The sequence below is a fragment of the Zalophus californianus genome, chromosome 6 (assembly GCF_009762305.2).
Source record: "Zalophus californianus isolate mZalCal1 chromosome 6, mZalCal1.pri.v2, whole genome shotgun sequence".
NCBI classification, from domain to species: domain Eukaryota; kingdom Metazoa; phylum Chordata; class Mammalia; order Carnivora; family Otariidae; genus Zalophus; species Zalophus californianus.
The window spans coordinates 89,727,583-89,754,590 of record NC_045600.1 but is presented as its reverse complement, the minus strand read 5'-3'; the positions used below and the strand labels follow the sequence as shown (position 1 = coordinate 89,754,590).

The following is a 27,008-nucleotide window of genomic DNA, read 5'->3' as shown; positions in this document are numbered from 1 at the left end:
TATAATGTGGCTTACTTATAACTTAGTAACTTTGAGATGAAGAGTAACTAGAATCAATGCACTGTTAGGTTAAGGAATTAAAATATGATGACATGAGGTCAATGATCTCATCGGTTGCCCTGATTTAGGATCTGCAGATCAAAGTGCAGAGATTATAAAGGAGCACCTACCAGTGCCTTTGTTAAGGGATTGAAGAGATACTTAATATCGTAGATTTCTGACACTTTGATTTATTTAGAATGGTGGACAACAACGGGGAACCACTGATATGCCCTATTATTCTTTCCACTACATAATACTTTTATTTACTCTTCCTCCTAACAGTGCCATGCCTTCAGAGACCTTTGGCCCTAATCTGTGCACTGGAAAGGTACCAGTCTAGGAGAGAAGAACCTTGGTTCTCGCGCTGGCTCTTCCATTGTCCTCCTGGACCTGGATAACCTTGCCTATAAAAGGAGGTAATGGTGGCTGCTCAGAGCTGGCCTGAAGATTGGTGTGATGGTTGGATGGTGATTCGGGTGACAGTGCTCTGAAAAGTGTACAGCGCCCTGTAAAACCAAGGCACTCATTTTTACTGAACAGCCACGGGACTGAGGTGAGCAATTGAGAGGCTCTCTGTTTAAGCTCTCCATATACTTATTTTGATCGGGATAAAAGTTCCTGCATCTCAGCCCAGGTGCTTATTAGAAAGACCAGTTCAAAAATAGTTTCCTAAGAAATGGAAGTGGAGTTGGAGGTTGCTCATTGTCTCCCCAGCATCCATTGTAGTTTGGGTGGGAGTGACTCCATCCCCAGCGTCAGCTAATCAGCACAATTCTATTCTGTCTGCCAGAGTGGTTGGCCAGGGTAGCCCCAGAGCCCAGGCAAGCTTGACCAAGAGGCACCTAGCATTCCACTGACCAAGAAAGTGACTTAGTTGCTTAGGTTGGTCCAACTTGAATGGAGCCCGTGACTTGAGTTCAATGACTAGAGAAGAGACAAACTTTCTCTCCCACTGAACATAAATGAGCAAGTATGTAGCCCTGGTTGCTGTCATCTTGTTTTTATGAGCTAAATCAACTTTGATTGATGATTTCATAATGGACCAAGGTAGAGCAGAGATAATGGAAGAGAATTAGTCTTTGATTATATATAAAATTAACCTTCTAGATCAAGCTTTGCCTGAAAGCCAAAACATAATTGGATTTTTCAGTTATGTTTGCCAATAATTTCATTATTTAAGTCATCATAAGTTTTCTTTTCCTTGCATTGAAACATGCTAAGTGACATAATAGGTTATAATGGGGATGTATTTGCCCATTTATTTTCTCTCAACTCTTACTGTTCCTTGTCTATGTTCATCTTTGACTTCATCCTAAGGTTCATCCCTGAACTGGCCATTTTGCATTCTCCTAGCTAGGTGATGCAAAGGTGGCTCAAGATTTCTATCCTGATTCTCATTAAATCTGATTTTTCACATAAATGTTTTTTAATTGACTCTAGAATGGGCCAAGTTGACTCTAGAATAGGCCAAGTAGTTGATTCTAGAAGAGGCCAATAGACTCTAGATTAGGCCAAATAGGCCGTGCTTTGAAAATAAATGACAATTAATTCAATTTAAAAATTAACTTACACCTGCCTTGCCTTTCCCATCTTTATTCTTCATAACAAAGTTTAAAAATTTTTTAATTGTAAAAAAATTTTCCCCTAAGTTCATATAAGATTTCCTTTCTCAAATTAATATACTAGTTGTTTTATGACCACTCTAGTATCTTTTTTTTTAACAGATTTTATTTATTTATTTATTTGAGAGAAAGAGAGTACAGGGAGAGGGGAAGGGGGGAGGGAGAGGGACAAGCAGACTCTGTGCTGAGCACAGAGCCCCACACAGGACTGGATCTCATGACCCTGAGATTATGACCTGAGCTGAAATCAAGAGTCAGCTGCTTAATGGAATGGACCACCCAGGCATCCCACCACTCCAGTAGCTTTAAATTATCCAGGTAATTGCTTCTACTTTCTCTTTAATTTCTGTATAAAGATTGTTGTCTTTTCGGCCTATGACTTTTAATTCAGTATATTCAATAAAAAATGAAATTTAATCACAAGAGATTTTCAGTTTCTCCAGGCTCAATCATTTTCTCATTATCTTTGCTTTTGTACTCCCTTTCACCCTTGCCCGGCCATATTTATGATGTTTCTTTGGTAAAATATCTCCATCAACACTTATGTTTTATGGGTAGTTGAAAGATTTATTAGAGGCAATTTAGGTACATTTAACATTAGCCTCCAACATGGAAATAATTGACAAACTATTTTTGACCTCAGGTGTGTCACCTGAGGACCAAGAAAAAACAGTGATGAGGAGATAATTGTTAATGGTAGGTAGGGGCTGCCTGGCCAAGAAGAGCTGAAATTGAACTGACGCTCTAAGCATTGGGCCCCAGGACAGGGCCTGCATCAGCCCAGAGGAAGAGTCTTCTTACTCGAATTGAACTCAGAGGAATTGCCTTTTAAAAATTATCACAAAGGCCTCGACAAAGTAGGTTTAGAGAGAACATACCTCAACATAATAAAGGCCATATATGAAAAACCCACATCTCATCATAATCAACTGTGAAAAACTGATAGGTTTCCCCCTAAGATCAGGAATAACACAAGAATGTCCACTCTCACCACTTTTATTCGACATAGTACTGGAAGTGCTAGCCATAGCAATCAAACAAGAAAAAGAAACATTCAAATTGGTAAGGAAGAGGTAAGCTTTCACTACGTGCAGCTGACATGATATTACATATCAAAACCTCTAAAAATCCCACCCCAAACTACTAGAACCAATAAATGAATTCAGTAAGGTCACAGGATACAAAATCGATGTACAGAAATCCATTGCATTTCTATACACTATATACTAATATAGTATATATTTCTATATACTATATATTACTATATTACTATATATTATATACTATATATAGTATGCTATAGATACTATATATTACTATATAATATATATTTCTACATAATATAGTATATATTTCTATATCCTAATTGGGAAGCAACAGAAAGAGAAATTAAGAAAGCAATCCCTTTTACAATTGCACCCAAAGTAATAAAATATCTGGGAATAAACTTAAGGAAGTGAAACACCTATACTGAAAAGTATAAAACATTAATGAAAGAAATTGAAGATGACACAAACAAATGGAAAGATATTTCATGCTCATAAATTGGAACAAATATTGTTAAAATGTCTATACTACTTAGAGCATTCTACAGATTTAATGCAATCCCTATGAAAATACCAATAGCATTTTTCACAGTACTAGAACAAATAATCCTAAAATTTGTATAGAACCACGAAAGACCCCAAATAGCCCAAACAATCTTGAAAAAGAAAAACAAAGCTAGAGATATCACAAGTCTAGATTTCAAGTTATACTACAAAGCTGTAGTAATCAAAATAGTATGGTCCTGGCACAAAAATAGACACATAGATCAATGGAACAGGATAGAAAGCCCAGAAACAAATCCGTGATTATATGGTCAATTAATCTTCAACAAAGGCGGCAAGAATATGCAGTGGGAAAAAGACAGTCTCTTCAATAAATGGTGTTGGGAAAACTGGGCAGTTATATGCAAAAGAATAAAGCAGGACCACTTTCCTACACAATACACAAAAAATAAACTCAAAATGGATTAAAGATGTAATGTGAGATCTGAAACCATAAAAATCCTAGAAGAGAGCACAGGCAGTAATTTCTCTGACATCGGCCATAGAAACATTTTTCTAGATATGTCTCTTAAGGCAGGGGACATAAAAGCAAAAATAAACTATTGGTACTACATCAAAATAAAAAGCTTGGGCGCCTGGGTGGCTCAGTTGGTTAAGCAACTGCCTTCGGCTCAGGTCATGATCCTGGAGTCCCGGGATCGAGTCCCACATCGGGGTCCCGGCTCAGCGGGGAGTCTGCTTCTCCCTCTGACCCTCCCCCCTCTCATGCTCTCTCTCTCTCTCAAATAAATAAATAAAATCTTTAAAAAAAAATAAAAAGCTTGTGCACAGTGAAGGAAACAATCAACAAAACTAAAAGGCAATACTGAAGGGAAAGAGATATTTGCAAATGACATATCTGATAAAGGGTTAGTATTGAAAAATATATAAAGAACTTACACAACTCAACACCCCAAAAATAAATTATCTAATTAAAAAATGGGCAGAAGACATGAACAGACATTTCTCCAAAGAAGACATACAGATGGACAACAGACACATGAAAAGATGCTCAACATCACTCATCATCAGGGAAATGCAAATCAAAACTACAATGAGATACCACCTCACACCTGTTGGAATGGCTAAAGTCAAAAACACAAGAAACAGCAAGTGTGGTGAGGATGTGGAGAAAAAGGAACCATTGTGAACTGTTGGTGGGAATGCAAACTGGTGCTGCTACTCTGGAAAATAGTATGGGGGTTCCTCAAAAAATTTAAAATAGAACTACCCTATGATCTAGCAATTGCACTACTGGGTATTTACCCAGAGAATACAAAAACACTAACTTGAAAGGATATATGCATCCCTATGTTTATTGCAGCAGTATTTATAATAGCCAAATTATGGAAACAGCCCAAGTGTCCATTGACTGATGAATAGATAAAGAAGATAAAGATATGTACATATCTGTACATATGTATATGTGGTACATATATGTACCATATCTTCTTTATCCATACATAAATATATATCTATATTTGTATGTATATAATATATATAATATGTATATATATATACACACAATATATATATCATTCAGATGTGTAGTATATTATTTATATACACAATATATTACTCAGCCACAAAAAAGAATGAAATCTTGTCATTTGCAGCAACATGGATGGAGCTAGAGAGTGTAATGCTATGTGAAATAAACCAGAGAAAGACAAATACCATATGATTTCACTCCTATGTGGAATTTAAGAAACAAAACAAATGGACAAAGGAAAAAGAGAGAGAGAGAGAAATAAACTAAGAAACAGATTCTTAACTATAGAGAACAACCTGATGGTTATCAGAGGGGAGGTGGGGGGTAGGGGGATGGGTGAAAGAGGTGAAGTAGATTAAGAGTACGCTTATCATGATGAGCACTGAGTAATGCATAGAATTGTTGAATCACTATATTGTACACCTGAAACTAATATAACATGGTTAACTATACTGGAATTAAAATAAAAAACCTTAATAAAAAATTATCACAAAGCTACCAGGTGTGCTACCAATGGCCATCTGTGAGATTAACTGAGTGATCATTCTCTGTTTTAAAATAGGGGTGCCTTTATATATTTGAACATCATTGCTGGCACCAGATACGTGACTGTTTTACAAAGCAGTATATGATATCAGTTACAGTGGAGAGCTGAAGGGAGGAGAATGGCATTTCCAGCACCTCTCTTCTTGGGGGGTGTTTTGTCTTCACACCAGGGTACAATAGCTGCAAAGATTCTTTTATTCCAGTAAAAAATGGATTTTTGGTTTTCTGCATCTTCCTCAAGACCTTGAACTATCAGAGAAAAAAATCCCCCAAATTGTGAAATCTAATTCATTTTTTTCCCGAGAAAGGGAACTAGATCTCTTCATTGCAGGATGATGAGGATATATAAGAAACGGCACATTAAAATGGTGTCTAAAAGCAAATTTAGATACCAGGACAAAAGCAAAAATGCCTGGTCCTTCGTTTTTTACTCCTCTCCATAATGTTGGCTGCCTGAAAAGAGAAAAACATGGCACAAAGTTGAGGGTTAGTCAGAGAAATTGTGTCTAGCCCATGATGGGCACTCAGACAGTGAAAGGCACCAGTGGAAGGGTACACGGACCTCCTTGGTGATGAGACAGATAGGACAGGTATGCAGGGGGAACTATGGCAGCTGGACAGAGACCAGCAGGAAAGAAAGGGAAAGAAACTTGGGTAGAGAAAACCAGATTGGTCCGCAAAGAGGCAAAGGATAGAGGAACAAATGAATCAGCAAGCACAGACAGTCCTTAGCTGCTAAGACAAACAGCAAGAAGAATTTGGCTACAAGAAGTAGATGACTAATTTGTGCCCAGCACCGAGCCAGGGCTAATAGAAAATCTGAAGTCAGTAGGGGACACCATGACTACCCTACAGACAACAGTAAATGGCCCTATGCTTGCCGAGCTCTGGCAGGCTCTGCCCTGTTGTGACGTGGCACACGCTAGGAAATCATTGTACCTGCTGTGTTATGAAATAGAATGCATTTCCACCAATTAAAGACATAAGAGGAGGCTGTTTCATCACATCACTGCAAAAGCCAAAGAGGCAATGTCTTAGAAATTAAAAATTCTTCAAATGAAATGTGGAAGGCTACCAGAGATTACTACATGACAACCCAGTTAATGGCAGAATGTTAATTCCTTTTACCAAGGAGGATTATAAACTCTTCTTAATTTTTCTTAAGTTTTTAAAACTGTAGAAATATAGGAATAGAAGGCATTCTATTCTAGTCTAGACGCGGTATACACGATGTGAGGAAACATGGCACAGTAATAACCCAGGTGAGTTCTGTCGATTATAGCTTTCTTATCACAATTAGGGTGTTTTGTAAAGCCATTTCGACTGACCCATAGCCTTGGAGGACTCACGAATCCCTCAAATGATATGAAGTTCAAGGTTGTTGTGCAGTTGATAAGATTGCATCTTACATCTGGATGATTTTCTGTTAGGTATTAAGCTCATATAGGATAACAATGAATCAAAAGAAGGGAGGAAGGGTGAGACTTGAGTGTGGAGTTGAAAGCCATCAGGAGCTGCAGGAGGAAGGAGAAAGGACGGTGAGCGGAAGTGAGAACAGGTCCAACAGGAGAGGGCGAACCGAAGCTACACTGAGATCCTTGCGTCCCTGTGTACTCTCAGCCTTGAAGGCCCCACTCCACACCAAATCCCATGTACTAAATTGCATCCAGATGCAGCAGTAAATATGATTTTGGACTGTAAACAACTGAAAAATATTATAATTGGTAAGTTATCACTCTAAGTAGTTTATTTAGTATCGGCTATCATTTCCAGTCCATCTTCTTGCACTTCTGGGAACTCCCGTGAGGATCTAACCTACAAGCTGTTTTCCAGTATCATGGACTTGACAGATTTAACAGTTAACGAGGGTTAAAATGATGTCATGATTTGAAGACGTTTAAACAATTATTTTCAGCATTTTAAAATTTCGGAGCCAATACACTTCCTTACCAGGCTTCAGATAGTTTTAGAGGACACCCAAAATTCCATAGCTCTAAGTGCTGGGTCCTTAGTGCCTGAAAGTGAAAATGGCCATGGAGGGTCGGTTCTGTCGTTGTACCAGGAAGACTCAAGAGGTTTCTAGCTTCTCTATCAGAGCTCCCTCATGCAGGATGCACCACCAGTAACTTTAAAAAAAATTTTTTTTAAAGATTTATTTATTTATTTTATAGGGAGGGGAAGGGCCGAGGGGCGAGGGGAGAGAGAAAATCTCAGGCAGACTCCCCGCTGAGCAAGCACAGGGCCTGAGGTGGGGCTCGATCTCACGACCCTGAGATCATGACCTGAGCTGAAATCAAGAGTGGACGCTCAAATGACCGCGCCACCCAGCCACCCCGCCAGTAACTTTAAATAATGAAAACTTGCCCTGACTGCCCAGTCCAGAATATCTGGGTTTGTGTCTCCTGCTACTCTTGCCACCATAGAAACCGAGAACATGAAGGGCAATTCTAAAATGCTAACTAACCTGTGTTTCAACAGTTCTCCCTCTCAAGCTCAATTTTACCATGAAATCTTTTTCCTTCCATTATAATTTATTTGACCACTCTGCATGGTTATTCGAAGTCCCTTTTTATTATATTTTATTAGGAGGTCACTGCAGTCGGTAGATGACATTTTTACCCTTTAATAATCAGCACAAAAGAAAACGAGAGAGTACCGGGGCAAACCATGGATCTTGTTAAATGCTTCATACCTCTCTTTGTTTGGCTTAATGTTGATGTCACCAATGATATGGATATCTGCAAATTTTATCCTAAATTTGCTCAGAAGAGAAGCCATTCTGGAAATATAAGAGAGAAATACTTCATCATTGCATATGTAACTATTTTCAGGCAAAGAGTTCACGTCTTATTTCAGCTTCATATTCAGACAAAGGCTGTGTTTAGTGTTCGATTTCCATCACTGTATACTAAAGGTGGACCAAGCACATTCCACTGAAGGCAAAGACAAATTCATGTCAGTGCAGACCCTAGGAATAGCAAACCCAACTCTGCATTCACATATTATTGACTATTATCTTGCTGATCATTTTTAGAGTTATTGACAACATACTAACAAACTAATAATTATGATATATCATTATCTATTGGAGGTTCTTTCCCTGGCAACTGAAATTTTTGATACAATTTCAAAGTTACAGAAAAATTGCAAGGATGGTGCAAAAAATCCCAAACTCACCAGTTGTTTATACTTTGCCCCATTTGATGTAACACCTTTTTCTCTTTCTACACAGCTGCATCTGTCTATCTACATCTTCCTTCTTTCTTGCTTGCTTCCTACTCACCTACCCAATTGCCCAGCTGCCGCTATCAAGCCTCTACCTATAAATACTTCAGTATTTCCTAAGAATAAGAACATTCTCTTACACAAAGTACACTTTTTGAAATCAGGAAATTTAACATTGATGCCATGCTATCATGTAATCCACCAACCATTTTTAAATTTCATCACTTGCCCCAGTAAGTTACTGGAGGCTTTAAGAAAATATAAATTGTTATAGCCATCATGTTAGTTTCCATTATAATATGACTCTCTTTAAGGGGAATTAAGTGTGTGTGTATATATATCATATACATATATAATATATATAGTTTACATTATATATGAATATATATAATATATTTTATATCTGTGTGTGTGTGTGTGTGTGTGTGTGTGTGTGTGTGTGTGTATAATCCTCCCAGGAAGGGGGGAAGATATGAAAAATTACTGAATAAAAGCCTGTCATTATTTTGATTTCTGGAAGAGCTCGGGACTCAGGCCTGCCACGAGGGACCCAAGGTTGCTAAAGGTGGCTCTCCAGATTTCCACCAGAGACCTTTGGATGCATGGCATTCCTAACATGCTTGCTGTTTCCACAACTACACATTAGGCTCTCCATGACTAAATCAATGACAAAGATGCAAATTTACATTTTGGAGACTGATTTATTTTTTTAATTACAAGAGTTTTCAACAGTCATCCATTTAAACTCTTTCAAGCTACAGATTAAAAACTGGGAACCCGGGTCTGGGCTGCCGCGACTGTGGCGGAGTCCGGAAGCTTGTTGGGGGCGGGGCTGGGACGAGGACGGGGTGCAGTCTCTCAGTTCTATTTTTTTAAGTGTGCTGTGCTGGAGTGACCATCACAAATCAACAGGTTCGACCCGCCCCAAAGAAGCTACTCGATACGAATTGCTTTGGGCTTTTCCTTTCTTGGATACGTTCACTGGTCAAATCAAAGCAAACATTACACAAGATAAGGAGAGTCGCATTCAAGACGTGAGATGAGGCTTCTGTGTCAAATTCCTTTTTGAAAGCATTTGTGGCAGGGGATCAAGGGACGTGAAGACAGTGATTACAAGAAGTACACAGATAATTTAATGACCAGAAAACCAAGTAAGCACGAGGCCCATCACGGTGGTTTTGTCTCTTGTGTCTCAAAAACACTTAAAGTTATTAAAATTAAAGCGTTAAAGCAACAGATGTCCAAAGTGCTCTAACACAGAAGTGATGAGTTACTTACGCTATTTTTTCTTCTTCAATGCGGTTGATCTTTCCTCCAACATAGATTCTTAATTTACAGTCTTTCCATTTTTTTCTGAGAGTCAAGATATAGGGGATAAGAAGTGTTAACCCTGAAAAAAGAATAAATATGACAGAAAGAATGAATGTATTTTGCTGAAAGGAAATGAATAGCTTTAAATCTTTATTCATTCTCACATTCATTGCTCCTAAATAATTTAAAATCGTGGGAAAACACAGAAATATTATTCTTCAACTGATATCATTTTCATTTACCTTCCCGTGCAGTTTGTTAAATTGATCAACATAGCAATTCTGCTCCCTAGTGTATATTCTGGAATTGTTTTTACCTCCATCATCAAACAACCACCACACATCAATTGTGCCCTTTCCTTGCTTCTTTTTAAATTGGGTGCTGGCTTCTACCAGTTTCTGGTTGAACTCCCCCACGTGCATCGACTGGATTGTGTTCATGCTGCTGTCTGTAATGAAAGAAAAAGTAGTAGACCTATTTGTCTTTTGAAGAAAGAAACAAAATAACTTGCCAATAAATCTATTTAGGAAAATAGAGAAAGGGTCATGAATTTGTAAGCTTTTTTATCCTTATAGGTAAACAGTGAGCTTGGAGAAAGGGAGATGCAGGTCAAGTCCCACCGTAATTTAGATCACCTTTAATAGTTCAAAAGAATTTGATATTGGTTTCATGATCACAGTTTTCATTATAAAGCAGTAGATTATTTTCAGGTCTCTAGTAATCTCAGGGCAGAATTATTACTTAGGCAGGTAATGATGCTAAATGATCTGCTACAATAGCCAAAATATTCCTATTTTTAAAAACTTCAACTATAACTTAATCCTATTTTCAAATTTACTTGAAAGCAGAAAATGTGGTGATTGGTTTTCTAGAGATAAGCAATAGAATCAGAAGTATTTCTTCATTGGAGCATTCATGTGAGTGCAATTGGTGTAAATTCCATGCATATCTGGATTATAAAGGTGGATAGGGACCAAATGCATCTTGACTCTATGACCCTTTGGTCCTAATGTCAGCCTGGCTTGCTTTCCTGTTTTCAAGGAGCCTTATGAAGTGAAGGGAAAACCACTGAGCTATTTGAATCTCTGTGAATGAGATGGAAAAGCCGGGACATACGGAGAGACAAAATTCCTTCACTTGAGGTAGAGATAAGGGTGCACAGAAAGAACTTAAATTTTTTTTTAAAATGCACTTTCCACCCTATCAAGGATCCAGCGAAAGTATACTAGGGAACTAGGCCAGTGTTTGAGCAGGACCCTGGCTTCTATTTGCCAGTTGAGATTTTCGTTGCTACACCAAAGATATTATTTCTCATTTCCGTATCTTTTAAAGTTGTGACTTCGTTGCTCCGTTTCAAAGAGATGGTGTTAGCAAAGTGCTTACAACAGCTGCTTCAGAGCTTCCTCTCTGATCTGAGAGGTTCTAAAGATGCTTTGTTCTGTCTTTTGCCGTTTCCATGTTTAGGGCCTGTCAGTTCTGAAGCAATTATCTTACATGGCTTCTCTCTCCCTAGGACTGCAGAGGGAGAAAGTAAATATCTTTACAAAATGGACCAAACTCTGCCCCCACTTACATGCAAATCAAAGCATCCAGAGGACTCAGGCATTCGTGCCTGGAGGTAGGGTTTGTCCTGATCTAGAACTCTAAAGAGTTGTCAATCAATGAAAGCCCAGAGCGGTGAAGGAGCCTCCTTTAGGGATACGTTTGAAATTTGAGGTGTTGGAAATAAAACATAACATCATTTCGCTTTTCTGAGCAATGAGACCTGTTGACTTGCAGAGGAGTACATTTTTGCCAAAAGATTTGTGAAGCAGAAACAGAATTCCAGAATAAATTATGAGTCCCTTTTCATTAATAAGAACATCGATGCTTCACTCCTCCCCCATCAGCTAAAGAACAGTATTGGGCTATGACTTCTGAATTTTCCATTGCTTTTCCAGACTGTAACTAACATTGAATGATTGAATGGTAGAACAGATTCAATGAATAGTTCACATTTCTCATGAATAAAGCAAATAATTGAAAAGGAAAGAAAAGGAAAGAAGACAGTTAGCATCCAGATGGTCTTATTCTAATATTTACACTCTGGAGGTCCTGATGTACCTCCAACTTGAGATTCAAACACATCATTTTCCTAGACAATGTCATGTTAAGGTGGGCAATACTTAATAGGTTTTTCTATAGCCCATGGAATATTCCAGGAACCCAAGGGTACTTCTAGTATTTGAAGAGGGGCAATGTTTACATTTCATGTTATTCTATGTAAATATATAAAAATATTGTATTACAGGGGAAACTTTGTCCTTGGGCTATAGTAGGAAAACAAGCAAACAGAATCAAACCTTTTCCAGGGTGTTAGAAGGCCTCATTGAAGGATCTCTTTGAAAGGTTGGATCCTGTCAAACTGGACCAGAAGCCTGCTAAGTCTCAATTTGGATCTTGCTGTTTGACTTGAAAACCCTCCAGGAAAAATGATCTTTTCTAGGGCTCACACCAAGTGATTTCAGTTAAGTGTAGGATTATTTGTGTACATTAACATTCTAATTTTCTACCAGCAGAGGTCGCCGTGGACCTCATTAAATCCAAACCTGCACTGTTTCAGGAAAGAAAGCAATTTTCAATTTTCAAAAAAAGATGTTTGAATCACCTGTTTATAAGTTTTATAAAAAGCTCTCATTCTGTAGTCTTCCATGCCTAGGGTGCATACTGGACATTCAGAGGTAAGTGTACCACTCAGCTGAAATCTACAGGAAATTAGTATCAGTGAAGTTCCAAGTCCAGAATTCTGGTTTGTGTTAAAGATAGATGCTTTTTCAAAATTAGGGTTCTCATTTACCTGTACTAGTCAACTTTTAGTCTCCTGAAATGTCTGCAAGGGGTATGTAAGGGGTGTGTGTGTGTGTGTGTGTGTGTGTGTGTGTGTGTGTGTGTGTGTGTGTAGATAAATCCATTTGGGTATTGGTTCTTAAATTTCTATCCCCTTTCCATCTTAAATAAGAAATGTCCATTTTATGGCGCTCTAATCCACGTAGGCACTATAGGACTCCCAAACCAATATTATTATTTTAAAATTAAGGTTTTACAGTGAGATGGCACAAAGGGCTTACTGTTACTGATAAATAACTTATACATTTCTTCTACACTACTGTCTTGAAAGAAGCGTCTTTCAGTCCTTCGCTACTCAATGCCCCCAACATCTCAGATGCGGACTTCTGACCCCTATCGATACTCAAGCAGTGGCTCATTTCGTATCTTTCTTGTGAATTTTAGAAGTACTTACCTTTCTTAGGAGCTGGCTTAGTAATGTTCAACTTGCTAGCTTTTTTAAACAAGCCTCGGATGCCTCCACTTCCTTCTTCACATTCGTTATCTTTGATAGTGGCTTCCAAAGCCAGTCTCTCCTGTTCCAATTTCTCTAATTCATCTAATGCAAGAAGACAAAAATCACTTACTTAACTCAGAGTGACAAAGTTTCCAGGAGCAACCTTATAAATTGTTTTAATATAAAAAACGGAGTCCCATTTGCAACAATGTGATGGAGCTAGAGAGTATTATGCTAAGTGAAATAAGTGGAATATTCCACTATATGTGGACTTTAAGAAAGAAAAACAGATGAACATATGGAAAGGGAGAAAAAGGAGAGAGGGAAACAAACCATAAGAGACTATTTTCTTTTTTAAAGATTTTATTTATTTATTTGACAGAGAGAGCAAGCACACAAACAGGGGGAGCAGAAGAGGGAGAGGGAGAAGCAGACTCACCAGTGTGCAGGGAGCCCGATGCGGGACTCGATCCCAGGACCCTAAGATCATGACCTGAGCCAAAGGCTCACGCTTAACCAACTGTGCCACCCAGGTGTTCCCATAAGAAACTCTTAATGAGAGAGAACTAACCGAGGGTTGCTGGAGAGGAGGTGGATGGGGGATGGGCTAGGTGAGTGAAGGGTATTAAGGAGGGCACTTGTAAAAGAAAAAATGGAGGGCACTTGCGATGAGCACTGGGTGTTGTATGTAGATGATGAATCACTGAATTCTACTCCAGAAAACCATATTGCACTGTATGTTAACTAAGTAAAATTTAAATAAAAAGTAAATAAAAAATAAAACACGGTGTCTATGCAATAAAATTATTATACATCATATGATTTTTTTCCAAATGATTATTAAAAAGTAATATATATCAGCAAATTATATTCAGAAAGTAATAGCTAGCTCAGGAAATAGCTCTGTGTGTTGTTACAATACATGAAGTTACTAGGTTTTTATTTGTGAAGGTAAGGGAGTCTATTTAATGACATCTTCATTCACTTCAGGTAAAACCCCAAAAGCCAGATCCGCTGTACATAAGATCTTGTACACTGTATGCCACTGATTTACTGACCTAAAATCCTGGGTTGGGTATTTGACAAGCAGAAGTGCCAAAGTATACCAGGTATGTATCAGGCACATGACAGTGCCTCCTGAATTGTAGCATAAAACTAGACAGCAAGAATTAAGGAAAGATAACCAAACCTTATATAAAGCCTTGTATGGGCTCTGAATAGAAATTACAGTGAAAAATGTCCACTAACCATTCTTTTTTTTTAAGAGAGAGAGAATGCACACACAGGGGGCAGGGAGAGAGAGAATCCTAAGCAGGCTTCACACCCAGCATGGAGCCCTCACGATCCTGAGATAATGACCTGAGCTGAAATCAAGAGTTAAATGCTTGACCGACTGAGCCACTCAGGCACCCCAACAATTCTTTCTGATAAGCAAAATACTTCCTGGAATGAATGACCAAAGTGAAAGAAAGAAAAACTGAGGTTTCTGTGTGCCTGTCAGAGTTCAAATGGCTAAGAAGGGTCTCACGACAGTCGAGTCTGGAGCAAGAGTTCAGCTGTGCAGCCTCCTCTCCAGGGCTGAGACCCACTATCCAAGCTTTGATGTGGCATCTGGCTGCCTTTTATCTTTTTTGGATTCTGATCGTGACCCCAAATTCCTAACTGCTATGTAAGGCCTTGCATCCCTCTCTGACGTCAACCTGCATTGGATCAGGGTGAATAAGACCTTAAGAGCCGTCAGGGAACAGTGTTACAGAATGACAGGCACTCTTGCTTACAGTGGGCAAGGAGGCCACTTGTCAGATCCCCTCATCTTTTTGCTTTCTGGGAGCAGAGACTTAGAAGATGAGCAATATTCTGAGGAACACAGTAGAAAACCTAGCTTCAGTGTTACAAAACACTGGTAGGGCTTCTGTAAATGTCAACCCTTGGAGCCTGTTGCCTTATCTATCTGGGAAGCGAAGCTATACAAATTCTCGATTTATCAATTATGTACTAACTAAATCTGTCAAGACAGTCACATCCCTAGACAGTGCTGTGTTATGCAGCTCCACAGAATTGTCTGGCCCCTTTCCAGGTCTTAGCAATTAATCTTTTGCCAGTGGCATGAGATTTAAGGTCAAATCACCCATGTGATTTCCCCAAAGCTTCAAAGGTTCTCAAGATCAGCAACTGTAGAAAATATGAGAAATTAGACTGATGGTATTAAAGCTCAGACAGGAGTTGCTTACCCCTGACTTTCGAAAGGTGAACACAAGCTGCATTGCATGGGAGGTCATGACCGGTGACAGCTCTGCGGCGGGCTTTCTGTGACATGAAGCGAGTCATTTACTTTTCCTATACCTCTGATTTCCTATCTGTGAAATGGAAAATTGTAACCCTTCCCCTTTCCAACTCTCCCAGCTTTGCAAAAAAGAATAAACAACAGTTTCTGCATGGTGCTTTGTGGCTCCTTAAAGAACAAAGCAACGAGCGTGTTCTATAGGCGGTGTATTCATGCAACCACTGGAAATGGACTTAGTCATGCAAAGCAAATTGAGTATTTTGAGAAGCTTGGGAGTTATTTTAGCAGTTACTATGTATTGCACACTCTTTGGGTGCCCAGTACTGTGCTGCATATTATTCCTTCCCAAATGACTCTGAGATAGTTACTATTATTACTCTCATTTTGTAGATGAAGAAACTGAGGCTCAAAGAGGTTAAGTAATTTGTCTGATGCCACCCAGAAAATAACAGGGTTCAAATGAAAAGAGGCCGGCTTGACTCCAGATCCTGCATGCTTTCCCTTTTGCTTTTTGCTCATTACTCTTATCTCAGATTTGTTCCATTAACCTCCAACACTTCATTGTCAGGCGAACCTAAACACTCTCGGGCATATGGTGTAATGCCCAGTTAGCTCCCCCAAAAGATGGCCCCTCCTGCATGTCATTGTAAAGGAAGGATCCTGAAGACACAGGTACAGATGACAGGCTGCCTCCCAGGGCAGCACCATGGGAGGCGTCACCAGCCCAGGGAATGGCCCCCTAGCTATTATCTACCATTTGGGATGCTGCAGGGGTCCAGCTGTGGGGTAACCTCCTTTTTGCAGTTGTCTGTAAGGTGCATATTGGCGAGCTTCTTTGGGGGGCAATGGCAAGTGCCACGCTGCGGAAGGGTTTCTTTTGCTTTCCTTTTTTGGCAGGCTCCTGCACGCCCTGTGATCAGTTGCCACGTTCTTCGTCCTCGGGTTTGGACAAAGGAGGAAAAAAGATAAATCCTCCTTTGTCACAGAGTCAGCTGGCTGAGTGAGCCGGGAGTTACTCCAACTATTTGCTCAAAGGTATGTACACAGCCCATCCTGGACAGAGCAGACTGAAAAATCCTAGGCCCCAGAGACAAAACCAGACTTCATTGGAATGCATCAGATTCAGCAGTCCCCTCAAAGACAACAGACAGTAGTCTGTTCTACGCGCGAAGATCTGCTTGCTTGGCCATCTTGGATTTTCACATCCACCAAGTGGTCTGATCCCTTGCACTGTGATTTTGCAAATTCTTATTAGAGCTAATGCTTAATTATTCACTTTGTAGTTGATCTAAGGCCTCCTCCCATCCAATCCATCCTTTCCTAATTTCAGTGCTAAGCAGAAGTGACGGTGTGACGATCTGTTCTGAATGATCTATCTGGTGTACTGCTCGCCTCTGTTCGCATGGGAGTCCAGAGTAGACTTTGTCAAAACATTTCTTTCAACAAGAGTACTGGCTAGCCAACTTGCAAAAGTGTACCATTGGACACAAGGGGGTGAGCCCAGGGAGTATGGATTGATAGGCATAAACTGATTTCCCCGAGGCTGACGATAACAATTACTCATTCCATCACAACTGCATTTGTGATGTTCCGGATTCACAAACCCTTCCCACAGAGGACCTTATCTGATCCCAACGCCAGTACTGGGATGCCCGCAGAGCTAGTGGCATTCTCCCCATTTGACTGTGGAGGAAACCGGCTCAGACAGCTCAAGGTTGCACAGCTGGTGATGCAAGGTCCTGCTTCCAATCCTAGCGTTCTCCCTCATTACCGTCCTTCCTCGGCAATATGCTCTGATCGCCAATATCTGCCTGCTGAAGAAATACACAGTCTGCATTTTTTTTGAAGAGGCCATCCCCCAATTATAATGCTTCATCTTTCCATGAGACTCTGCTTCAAACTTTATTCCAGTAACTACACCTGTGTGATGGGGAATAGAGTTTTAAGACACATGTTTATTTTAATTCCTCTGGACTGCAAATTCCTAGAGGGTAGCTTATGTCATATTTCATCACCCCCATTTACTGAGAGTTTCTTTTGTGCCACGTACAATGCCAAATATTTTTGCAGCTGTAATATCCTTTAATCCAAGATAGTAAATCTGTGAGCTAGATGCTATAATTATTTCTACCTGAAAATGTGAAAAGTGAAACAGAAAAGATGAGTAATTTGACTAAGGCTACTCAGCCAAAAAGCATCGAGCTGGAATTTAAACCCAGGTCTGACAGATTTCAAAGCCTACGCTTAGAGTTCTCACATTCTTAGTTGTGCCCACGCCTCCCTACTCATGCCTACCACCAGGACAAACACTCAAGAATAGTCTGTTGGAATAAAAGAACAAGTCAGTGCTATTCAACACAGTTCAATACATTTAAAAGTATCTCTATAAAGGAAGGAAAACAAAAGGATAGTTGTCAGGGCTGAGTGTGTGTAAAGTACTGTGCGCAGGGGGTACAAAACACAGTGTTGAAAAGAAGCAGGGTTAATGTTGTACCCAGAGTTATAAAAAGGGGACCTAATAGAGGCTGATGGTACAAACCAGGATGGAATGTGACAAACCAGGATGGAATGTGACAGGCAGGACTGAGCAGAAGAACGATGAGAGGCAGGGAAAGGGATCCTTTCCCTGGAAAGATCCGCCACCTGAACATCAGGTAGGAATTTGAAGCTTCCATAGTAGATAATTCTATAGTCTATCATGATTTACAAAACCACAATGCTAGCAAGAGACAGTGGGGGGGGGGGGGAGGGAGGGAGGGAGAGAGAGAGAGAGAGAGAGAGAGAGAATGAGAATCAAAGCCTGCCGGTCTCTCATTCCAAGAGTAAGGGAATCCCTGAGGTTCTAATGACGGAAGAAAAAGCTTAGGCCTTTCTGTTCTCTCAGTTGAATGGGTTTCTAACCAATTCTTCAGACATAACCCCAAACAGTTCTCATAGTAAGAACCCTGAGCCCCGTCTTCATACTAATGCCAAAACCACTTGAAGAATAGTTACCCATTCTCTAGTGTTTTATAAATTGATCGTAGGGTAACCAACTGGAGTGACTATAGTTTTGAAATTCAACTTACTTGTCAGGATTGCCTCAAATGTTCTATCCTCAGTCTTTTTTTTTTTTTTTAAATGTTTTTAGAAATAGGCAGGGGTCTACACATTATGATTTACTTTGAATCTCAAGGATGGAGAGCAGTCAATTATCTGACAGCCGAAGAGGGAGCAGGGAAACCCACTGAGGAATTGTGTCCCCTCCCACTTCACAGCAATCTTTCTCTTTATTAATTATTAAATTATGATTCTTTCCTGAGTCAATCAGCTCAAAGCTGTAAATGCTTACATGAATCAACGTGACTTACCCCAGGTGAAGTCTCGCCGAATTGAAGGCAGGAAACCATCCTGCAGTGGTTGTCTTCCAATCAAGTAATTATTTACTACATTGCCATCTGTCTTTATTTTGCTAAGCCACTCCATCAGACACAGCAGAATCCCTGTGCTCTGAGACGGTCATAAATCTTGTAGTACTTACACCAAACACTTGACCGCAATATATTGCAGATCACGTTTCATCACTTTATTCCTACCAGTACAATTTGGACTCTTTGTTGTAGTTGGCAAACTTGCTAAATACCTCTGGGAGGCCAACAATATGAAATATCACATTTTTGGTGTTGTCAGGCAATAAATTGATTTATTAAGAGAACTATCAGCCATCGGTATCAGAAGAGTTGCTGCGGTATACAAGTTAGAATGTTATGAGCATTGATCTTATTTATATACAAAAGTTATTCTCCTCACATAAGCCTGTGACACAGTATAGAAATAATTGTCATTAGCTGGTAAATTACCTATAAAGCTGATTTCTATTCACTGCTTTATTAACTACAGTATATGGGCACTCTGAATTGCTAATATTTCCTTTAAATTATAATCTGTGATGACACTGTCATGCCTGTGTTGGAAAAGCTATGATGATAATCATTAACATAGTGTAATGCAATACTTAAGATTTATCAGGCTCTTATTAAGCTCTATATTACAGTATAATATAATGAAACACAAGCTTATTTCTTCCAATTCAAAATCTAATATGAGGGTGGTGTCATAAATTACATAAACTTCAAAACAATGCATGGAAATGTGGCATAAAGTTAATTTCTATCATTATGCTGTTGTTTTTCTGCATGTTCTTCATGTATTTGTATAACACTGTTTTTTGTTTACCCTAGATAATTGGTACTTATAATTATTTTATTAGCATCCAACTGTATTTTTCCTTTCTTGACTAAGAAGCAGAAAGATTTCAAACATCAAAGTTGATATAAATTGGATACATCCCTTGGGAAATTAAAAGGGGATGCAGTTCACTGCCAAGATTCTTTCAGAAATACTACAAAATTTGCTTGCTGTTTCGCCTTACAGGACTAAATTGATGGTGCCATTTTGGCGGATGGAGCAGTAAAGGTGGGAGCAATATTTTCCAGCTACATCACATCTTTTGGCTTGAAGAGATCACCATAACGTACAAAGCAAATGTGTAATCTAAATACAAACTGTATTTTGTATTCTCATTTTTTAGATGGGAAAACATTATAGCACAAAAGGCAACAAAGGTAAAGCAAAATGTAGAAAGTTAGCAACAGATCTCTTAATATTAGATTTTTGTAATTGTCCCTAACGTCATGTCTAACTTATCATAGACAGGCACACCTACCCCCACCCCCCCCAGCCAAAGGAATTGTTCCATTCCCATATCTCAGATTTCACTTTGGCTCTCCTTATCTTAGTCATTGTTCTCCGTAGATCTCCTTCTTAAAAGATGAGAAGAGCAGTTTCAAACAGACATAGGTTTGAATCTTACTTCTACCAATTGCTAGCCTTGTGAGTCTTGGGTAAACCTCAATTTATTAGCTGTAAAATGGGGACAAAGATAGTGCTTTCTCCGTCGGGTAGTTGGGATGACAAGTGTTATATGTGAACATGAAGCATATACGGGGCACATACTAAATGCTCAAAAATGGTTAAGGGCTCCTGGCTGGGCACAGAGCATGCGACTCTTGATCCTGGCGTTGTGAGTTCAACCCCACGTTGGGGTTGGAGCCTACTTTTAAAAAAATGTTAGCTGTTGTTGCTGCTAATGTATTAAGTTCTACTAGAAAGAACTATCAATTAATCATGAACACTGAATGGGAATTAGTATATCCATCTGGAGATGTAAAATGTCCGTAAAAGAGAATAGGGGCATAAAAAAAGAAGCCTGAAGGCACCAGACTATCCTCTTTGCTACAATTTTGCACAGGATAGACTCTCACTTTTATTTTTTAAAGCTCTTCCTACGTAATCATAGAGTATTCATATCAGACAGTGGTCCTCTAGACTATATAAACGCTTGATCTCCAATTTCGTCTTCTTTCTCCTCCCTTACAACACCCCGGGACGGCTGCATCAGGAAGTTCACCTCACCCTCTCACACTGCCTTCTGCTATGACGGAGACAGTCCTACATGGCCAAATGGAATCTGGACCGTCAGGCACCGGCACTCTCGGATCTCTTGCAGGCTTTTCCTTTCTGCTGAACAGATCCAGCAAAATCCTGAGCCTCCTCTACCTGGAGACCAGATGCCGCTAGACAAAACCTGGACAACTAGAAAGACTGCTCCATCTTCAAAGAGAACTGAGAGCACTGTGCACAATCTTCCTCGATCTACCACTCCACTCTTTCAAATCTGCATACCTCATAACCAATCCTTACCTCTTTTGCTCTAATGTTAGAAGATGAAGCTTTTTTTTTTTTTTCTTTCCCTGTTTCAAGCCCCTGCTTTCATCCACACCCTTCTCTTGATTCATCCTGTTCCTCCAGAATCTTACTCCACGGGTCGTCCTCTTTTTTTTTTTTTTTTTTTTTTTCCACCTCCACCTTCAATCTCCTGTATTCTCTTGGGCCCATTTCCTCAGTCTGAAAACATCCGCCTCTCTTCCATTCTAAAGTTGATGGGTCTTCCTATGGTAAATCTCCTCAATCTCATTCCTCCCCATTGCATCCAAACTTCTCAAAGTGGTGGGTCACACCCATATTCTCTGCTTCATCATCTCATATTTTGTGTTCAGTCCACTGCAATCTGGATCCTGTCGGCACCACTCTACAGATACTCATCTCACTAAGATTATCTGTGCCTTGTCAGTTGCATTTCATTCACAATCTTACTGGTATTTCCTGCTGTATTTGACAATAGTGATGATTCTTATTTTGAGCACCATGCTCCCACGGCTTCCATGACACCACAGACTCCTGGTTCCTTTACCTTTCTGAACACTCCTTCCTGTTCCTTCTTTGGGGCTCTTACCCTGTGTCTTAGGGCTCTTGACTCGATGCACTCTTTGGATTATTTTTTCCAGTGTCGTTGTTTCAATTTTTACCTGCTCTATGATGTCTTCTGTATCAGTCCACTCGGCTTGCCATAACACATACCAAAGACTGGGTGCTTAAACAACAGACATTAATTCTCTCGCAGTTCTGGAGGCTAGACGTCCAAGATCAAGGTGTTGGCAGGGTGGTTTCATTCTGAACCCTCCTTCCTTGGATTGTAGTTGGTTGTCTTCTCCCTTTCCTCTGTGCTTGTCTGTGTCTTAATCTCTTTTCATAACGACACCAGCCATATTGGATTAAGTCCCACCCTAGTGATCTTATTTTATCTGACTTACCTCTTAAAAGACCTTGTCTCCAAATACAGTCACATTCTGAGGTTAGGACTTCACCATAGAATTCATAGAAAAGAGCTGGGCCCATAACATCTCCCAAATCTGCCTCTCCAGCTCACACTTCTTTAAGACCAGGACTGTCTAACTGCCCAGTGGATATTTCTGGTAGAATTTCCCATAAGAGATTATTTAAACCCATTCTTCCTCTGTGTCCCCATTTCCACAGGCAGCACCACCGTTCGTGTAGTCAGCCAAGGGGTCTTTTTCATTCCCCCCTTTCCCATCTCCCACACATCCAACCAACCCCCAGATGTTGCTCTCTGGGCCTCCAAACACTCCTGTCCTTTCCTCTCCGCCCCTGGCTCTGGTTCAGGCCGTCGCCTTCTCTGCCTTTGATTATCATAAAAATCCTTTTGATTTTTGGTTTGTCTCCCTGTGTCCATTCTAGTCCCCTTTGAGGCCATGTCCCCTCACTTAAAACTCTCCAGTGGTTCCTCATTGTCCGCAGAATATGCCCACACTTTTTAATGCGGCAAATGAGGCTTTTAAAATTAGGATCTTATATCAGCAGCCTCAAATTTCACTATTGTCTGTTCATACTTTCTACTTCAGGAACATGAATCTGCTTTGGGTAGCCCATATACCCCCATTCTTCCATAATCTCATGTATTCACACCTTTGCTGATGCTCTCCTCTTTGCCAGGAATGTTGTTCCCCGAACTCTCTCATTTCTCTCTCACCCAACAGTGCCTAGTAAACTCTAATCATCTCTAGGGTAATTTCCTCCAGAAAGACTTCTTGGAGTAAGATGCCCTTCTCTCTTTCCCGTAATACTCTATTGATATGCTTATTAGCACATGAATGATATACCCATTCCCATTTCTAGGCTGTGAGTCTCTTGAGGCTACAGACTCTTATTAGCCTTGGTCTACCCAGCACTGTCATTTACACCATACCTGGTGCACAAGAGACACCTAAAAAAATAGCCCTATGTTTTAGTGTCAGTCATCAGTGGACTCTATTTTGAAGTTCATCTAAAGAAATAAGTCATGAATGAGCACCCTGTCCTAACAGTTCAATGACTCTTTAGATGTGTCCTTTATTTCATACAGAAGAGGGTATGCTTAAACTCTTAAGATTAAACAAGTGTACTAAATCCTCTATAGGGAAAAGCAGAATCACTAATCCGAATTAGTGTTTCTGCCTTGGACTTAGATTAGTGATTCACAGCATGATACATTCAGGCTCATTTCCATGTTAGTTGCAAACCAGATCATAGACTCTTAAAAAACAAAATACGTGGTTTTTCGAGGAACGAATTAATCTTTATTTTCTTGAACATCTTGCAGAAATTAATTTGGCAGTTATTTTACCAAAGGTGTTTATTTTCAATGATGCTGGCTTTGTGGCTTGGTGATAAGAAGAATAATTTATGACTGCCCTGGGTTATTCTATATTTCTGTTTAGCAGGATAAAGGCCTTTCGTGTTAGCAACGGGGAAAGCCCTGGGAAAGTGGACACACTTCAGGTCAGCACAAGAATAAGTAAGCTCCATCATCGGGGGTTTTGTCTGTGTTGTACACTGCTCTATCCCCAGTACCTAGAAAAAGGCCAGGGCACGGAGTAGGTGCTCAATAAATATTTGTTGGTTGAATAGAGAAAGTACATACCTTGCACTTGAAGAACCTGAGAGATGTCAAACCCTTGGCTGATTCTGACTATGACCACACCAATCTCAAAGTCAAACGCATCACTGAAAGTGGAAGCAAAGTAGTTAGTGATTTAAAAGACTCCTTTAATCCTGAGGATTTGTACTGATAATAAGGGATCCTAAGATTCTCAATGCTAAGATTTTAATGTAACTAAACTATGAAAATTCACTTTAGAATATAGCCAAGAGCTGATGCTGCCTCTGTTAAGTTTGTTTTTCTCCTTTTCTTCCTTTTAAAAATGTATTCTGGATAAAGGTAACTAATTCATTTACTCTGGAACCAATTTTTTTCCAAATAATACTGTCACCTAGAATTTTGATTAAGAGCTTGTCACATACTTTTAAAATAATTGTTTCCTTTCTAATGTAAGCGCATATTTAGAACAGAGAGTTTCCAGGCTACAAAGACCCTTTGTAATTATGAGCCAAATCCCTACTTGCTGAGAAAGAATCCTACAGCATTTCTGACATCAAGTTCCTGGTTAAAAATATCTCTGGTTCCTCCAAAGAACGTTCACCATTGACTCTGGGCAGACCATTTGAAGCAATGCTTTTTCATGACAATCCTGTGCCATTAAAGTTGGCTGTTGCCTTCTCTACACTCAACCCAACAGAATTAGATTCTCTAGAAGGAAAAGAAAGGCTCTCTTTCTTTTATGTCTGTTCTTGTAGAATATTTTTTTCTCTGCTCCTAAATATGGGGCACACCAATTAGTACTTTGAATTTATTTAAAATTTTCTCCTCGGAGGTTCCTTTGTTCAGTCTCGAATGGATCTAAAGCCCAGCACCCTTCCCACTGAACGTCACCCTCTACCAGAAATAATGCAGTTTGTGATTGTCTTAACCATAGGCAAACAAGTTTCTAATAGCCAAAGTGAACCTGAATTTTCAAATAATGATATAAACAAATTCAGTGTAATGTGAACACCCATTCAAAATTCAAACCATAAGTGATTATCACCAAGCAACACAGACCCATTCTAGCAAAATTTGCCAGAAAATACATTCTCGAGAAATCTTGTTTCTAATTGTCCTTGATTATAAAAAAAAAGACAACGTGTCCCACAAAAAATATCTGGATCTTGTGTTAGGCAGAATAATTTCAATCCCCCCTGCCAAGGACCTCCACATTCTTATTCCTGGAACCTGGCAATATGTCACCTTACATGGTAAAAGGAACTTTGCAGATACGATTAAGTTAGGGGCCTTGAGATGAGGAGATTAATCTAGGTTATCTGTCAGGGCCCAGTGTCATCACCAGGCTCCTTAAAGAGCATTTGGGAAGCAGGAGAGGCGGTCAGAGTATGAGACCTAATGAGAAGGATTTGACCCTTCAGGAGCTTTGAAGATGGAGGAAGAGGGCCCTGAGCAGTGGGCTGCCTCTAGAACTTAGAAAAGGCAAGGCTAGGGATTCTCTCCTAGAGCTTCCAAAAGAGGATACAGCCTAGCCCACACCTCGATTTTAGCCCAATGAACTAGTGTCAGAGTTTTAGCCCACACGTCGGTAGGCTATGAAATTTGTAGAGTTTTAAACCACTAAGTTTGAGGTAATTTTTTTTTACAGCAGCCAATGAAAATTAATACATATTCTAATTAAAGTTAAACCATACGTAAGCATATTCTAAACATTTAAAAACTTTTATTCAAAGAAAAATGATAAAATACTATACTATTGTAATAATATCCTTCTGTTAACAATAATACCATGCTTTAAGTCATAAAAAAAGACCAGAAAGAGAAAATATAATACAATATGGATATACGATTGTCTTCCTTCTATATTGACCTCACTGCTATGGTAGTAAAGTTATCACAAGCTGAGCTGAGCTTTATACTAGTACAAATATGAGCCACCTTAACATTGAACTTTACTACCAAAAAGACCAATCATCAATTTGGTATAAAAGCCAGAAGTCTCCTTGGCCTAATATTACTGAGTTTGACTATTTTGGTCCCTTTGAATTCCTAGAATGTTTGGGATGGTGGGGAGGCTGGAAGATGACCCCAGATAATTTTGTATCAACTAATGGATTCTTAATGACTGAAGGTTTATATATGTCTTCCTGTTCATGCTCCAACCCTTTTCTTCAGAAGATGAAGATGAAATTTCTTTCCTCTCCACCCCTTTATTCCCTGCCTCCCCCCATCACCCCCCCCCCCCCCCGGTAAAGATGAGATTTTACTGAAGAATCTGGATTACAGAGAGCAGATCTGATCTGTTTCCAAGAATGGTCAGCAAAGGACTGTGATTCTAAATATATCAAAATGCTGGTTGCTGAGCTTGGTAAAATTCAGACCCTGATCACCTGCTTTGGCCATAACCTACTGAACTCAGGGCACCAGCAGGGGCCACATGGCAGTGGGTGGTATCCAGGCTTCATACCTTTGGGAAACACAATTTGGGAGAACTAGGAAGATTATCGAGTGAATTTCTGTTTGGTCAGTAATGCATATAAATTTCAGAAGATGAAAATGATCTTCTTATACTTCTTTTCAATAAACTAATACTAGAATGCTTTTGTAATATTCCCCAAGTCTCCCCCAGATAATGATAAATATGATGCTCGCTCTAGCAGGGACCAGCAACCCCGCCTGGTATAAGAAGCACTGTGTATGTATGTGCTTGTTTTGAAGGGGTGAGGCTTTCTTTCCTGTGTATTACAGATTTTTAAAGTGCAGCCAGCCTTCACAGGGCACAGTCTCTGCCCTGAGGTATGGAATCAGAGCAAAGCCAGACTCCGGACAGGAACTCTTCCATTTTCAGAGCTATTGACAAAAGATGGCTGTTAGCATAGCTAACATTGCCCCCCGGTGAGACAAATCTGGTTCAATATTTTTAAACCTGGAAGAAAGGCTCAGTTTTGGAGAATGGTCACTGAAGACACTCTGAGAATTTCCATATGGGAAGAATTTGTTTTATCTTATTTAGAAGAAGGAAACGAGCCAGATAATACTTTGGCTTTACGTGTACTTCTGAAGGCAGGAGAGCATTGTGGTCATGAGTGTCTAAACTTGCAATTTGATGGGCCTGGGCTGCAATTCCGGCTCCGTCACAACACTGTCATTTTCGGCAGTTTACTTAATTTTTAACATCTGTCTCTCTACTTATAAAACGGGAACAGTAGTAGTACTACAAAGGCTTTTTGGGAGAATTAAGCGGGGTAATTCATGTCG

General features: G+C 39.7%; 1 protein-coding gene across 3 annotated transcripts in view; it reads right to left on the bottom strand.

Annotated features, from left to right (window-relative positions):
- Positions 1–27,008, bottom strand: part of SLC12A1 (solute carrier family 12 member 1) — a 93,511-nt gene that overhangs the window by 11,355 nt on the left and 55,148 nt on the right. For all 3 annotated transcript variants that reach the window (XM_027570290.2, XM_027570289.2, XM_027570291.2), the window contains exons 20-24: positions 23,793–23,875; positions 13,108–13,251; positions 10,144–10,275; positions 9,795–9,906; positions 7,984–8,070 (exon numbers count right to left, since the gene is read on the bottom strand). In XM_027570290.2, coding sequence (XP_027426091.2) covers positions 7,984–8,070; positions 9,795–9,906; positions 10,144–10,275; positions 13,108–13,251; positions 23,793–23,875 — 558 coding nt within the window. The remainder of the gene's footprint in view (positions 1–7,983; positions 8,071–9,794; positions 9,907–10,143; positions 10,276–13,107; positions 13,252–23,792; positions 23,876–27,008) is intronic.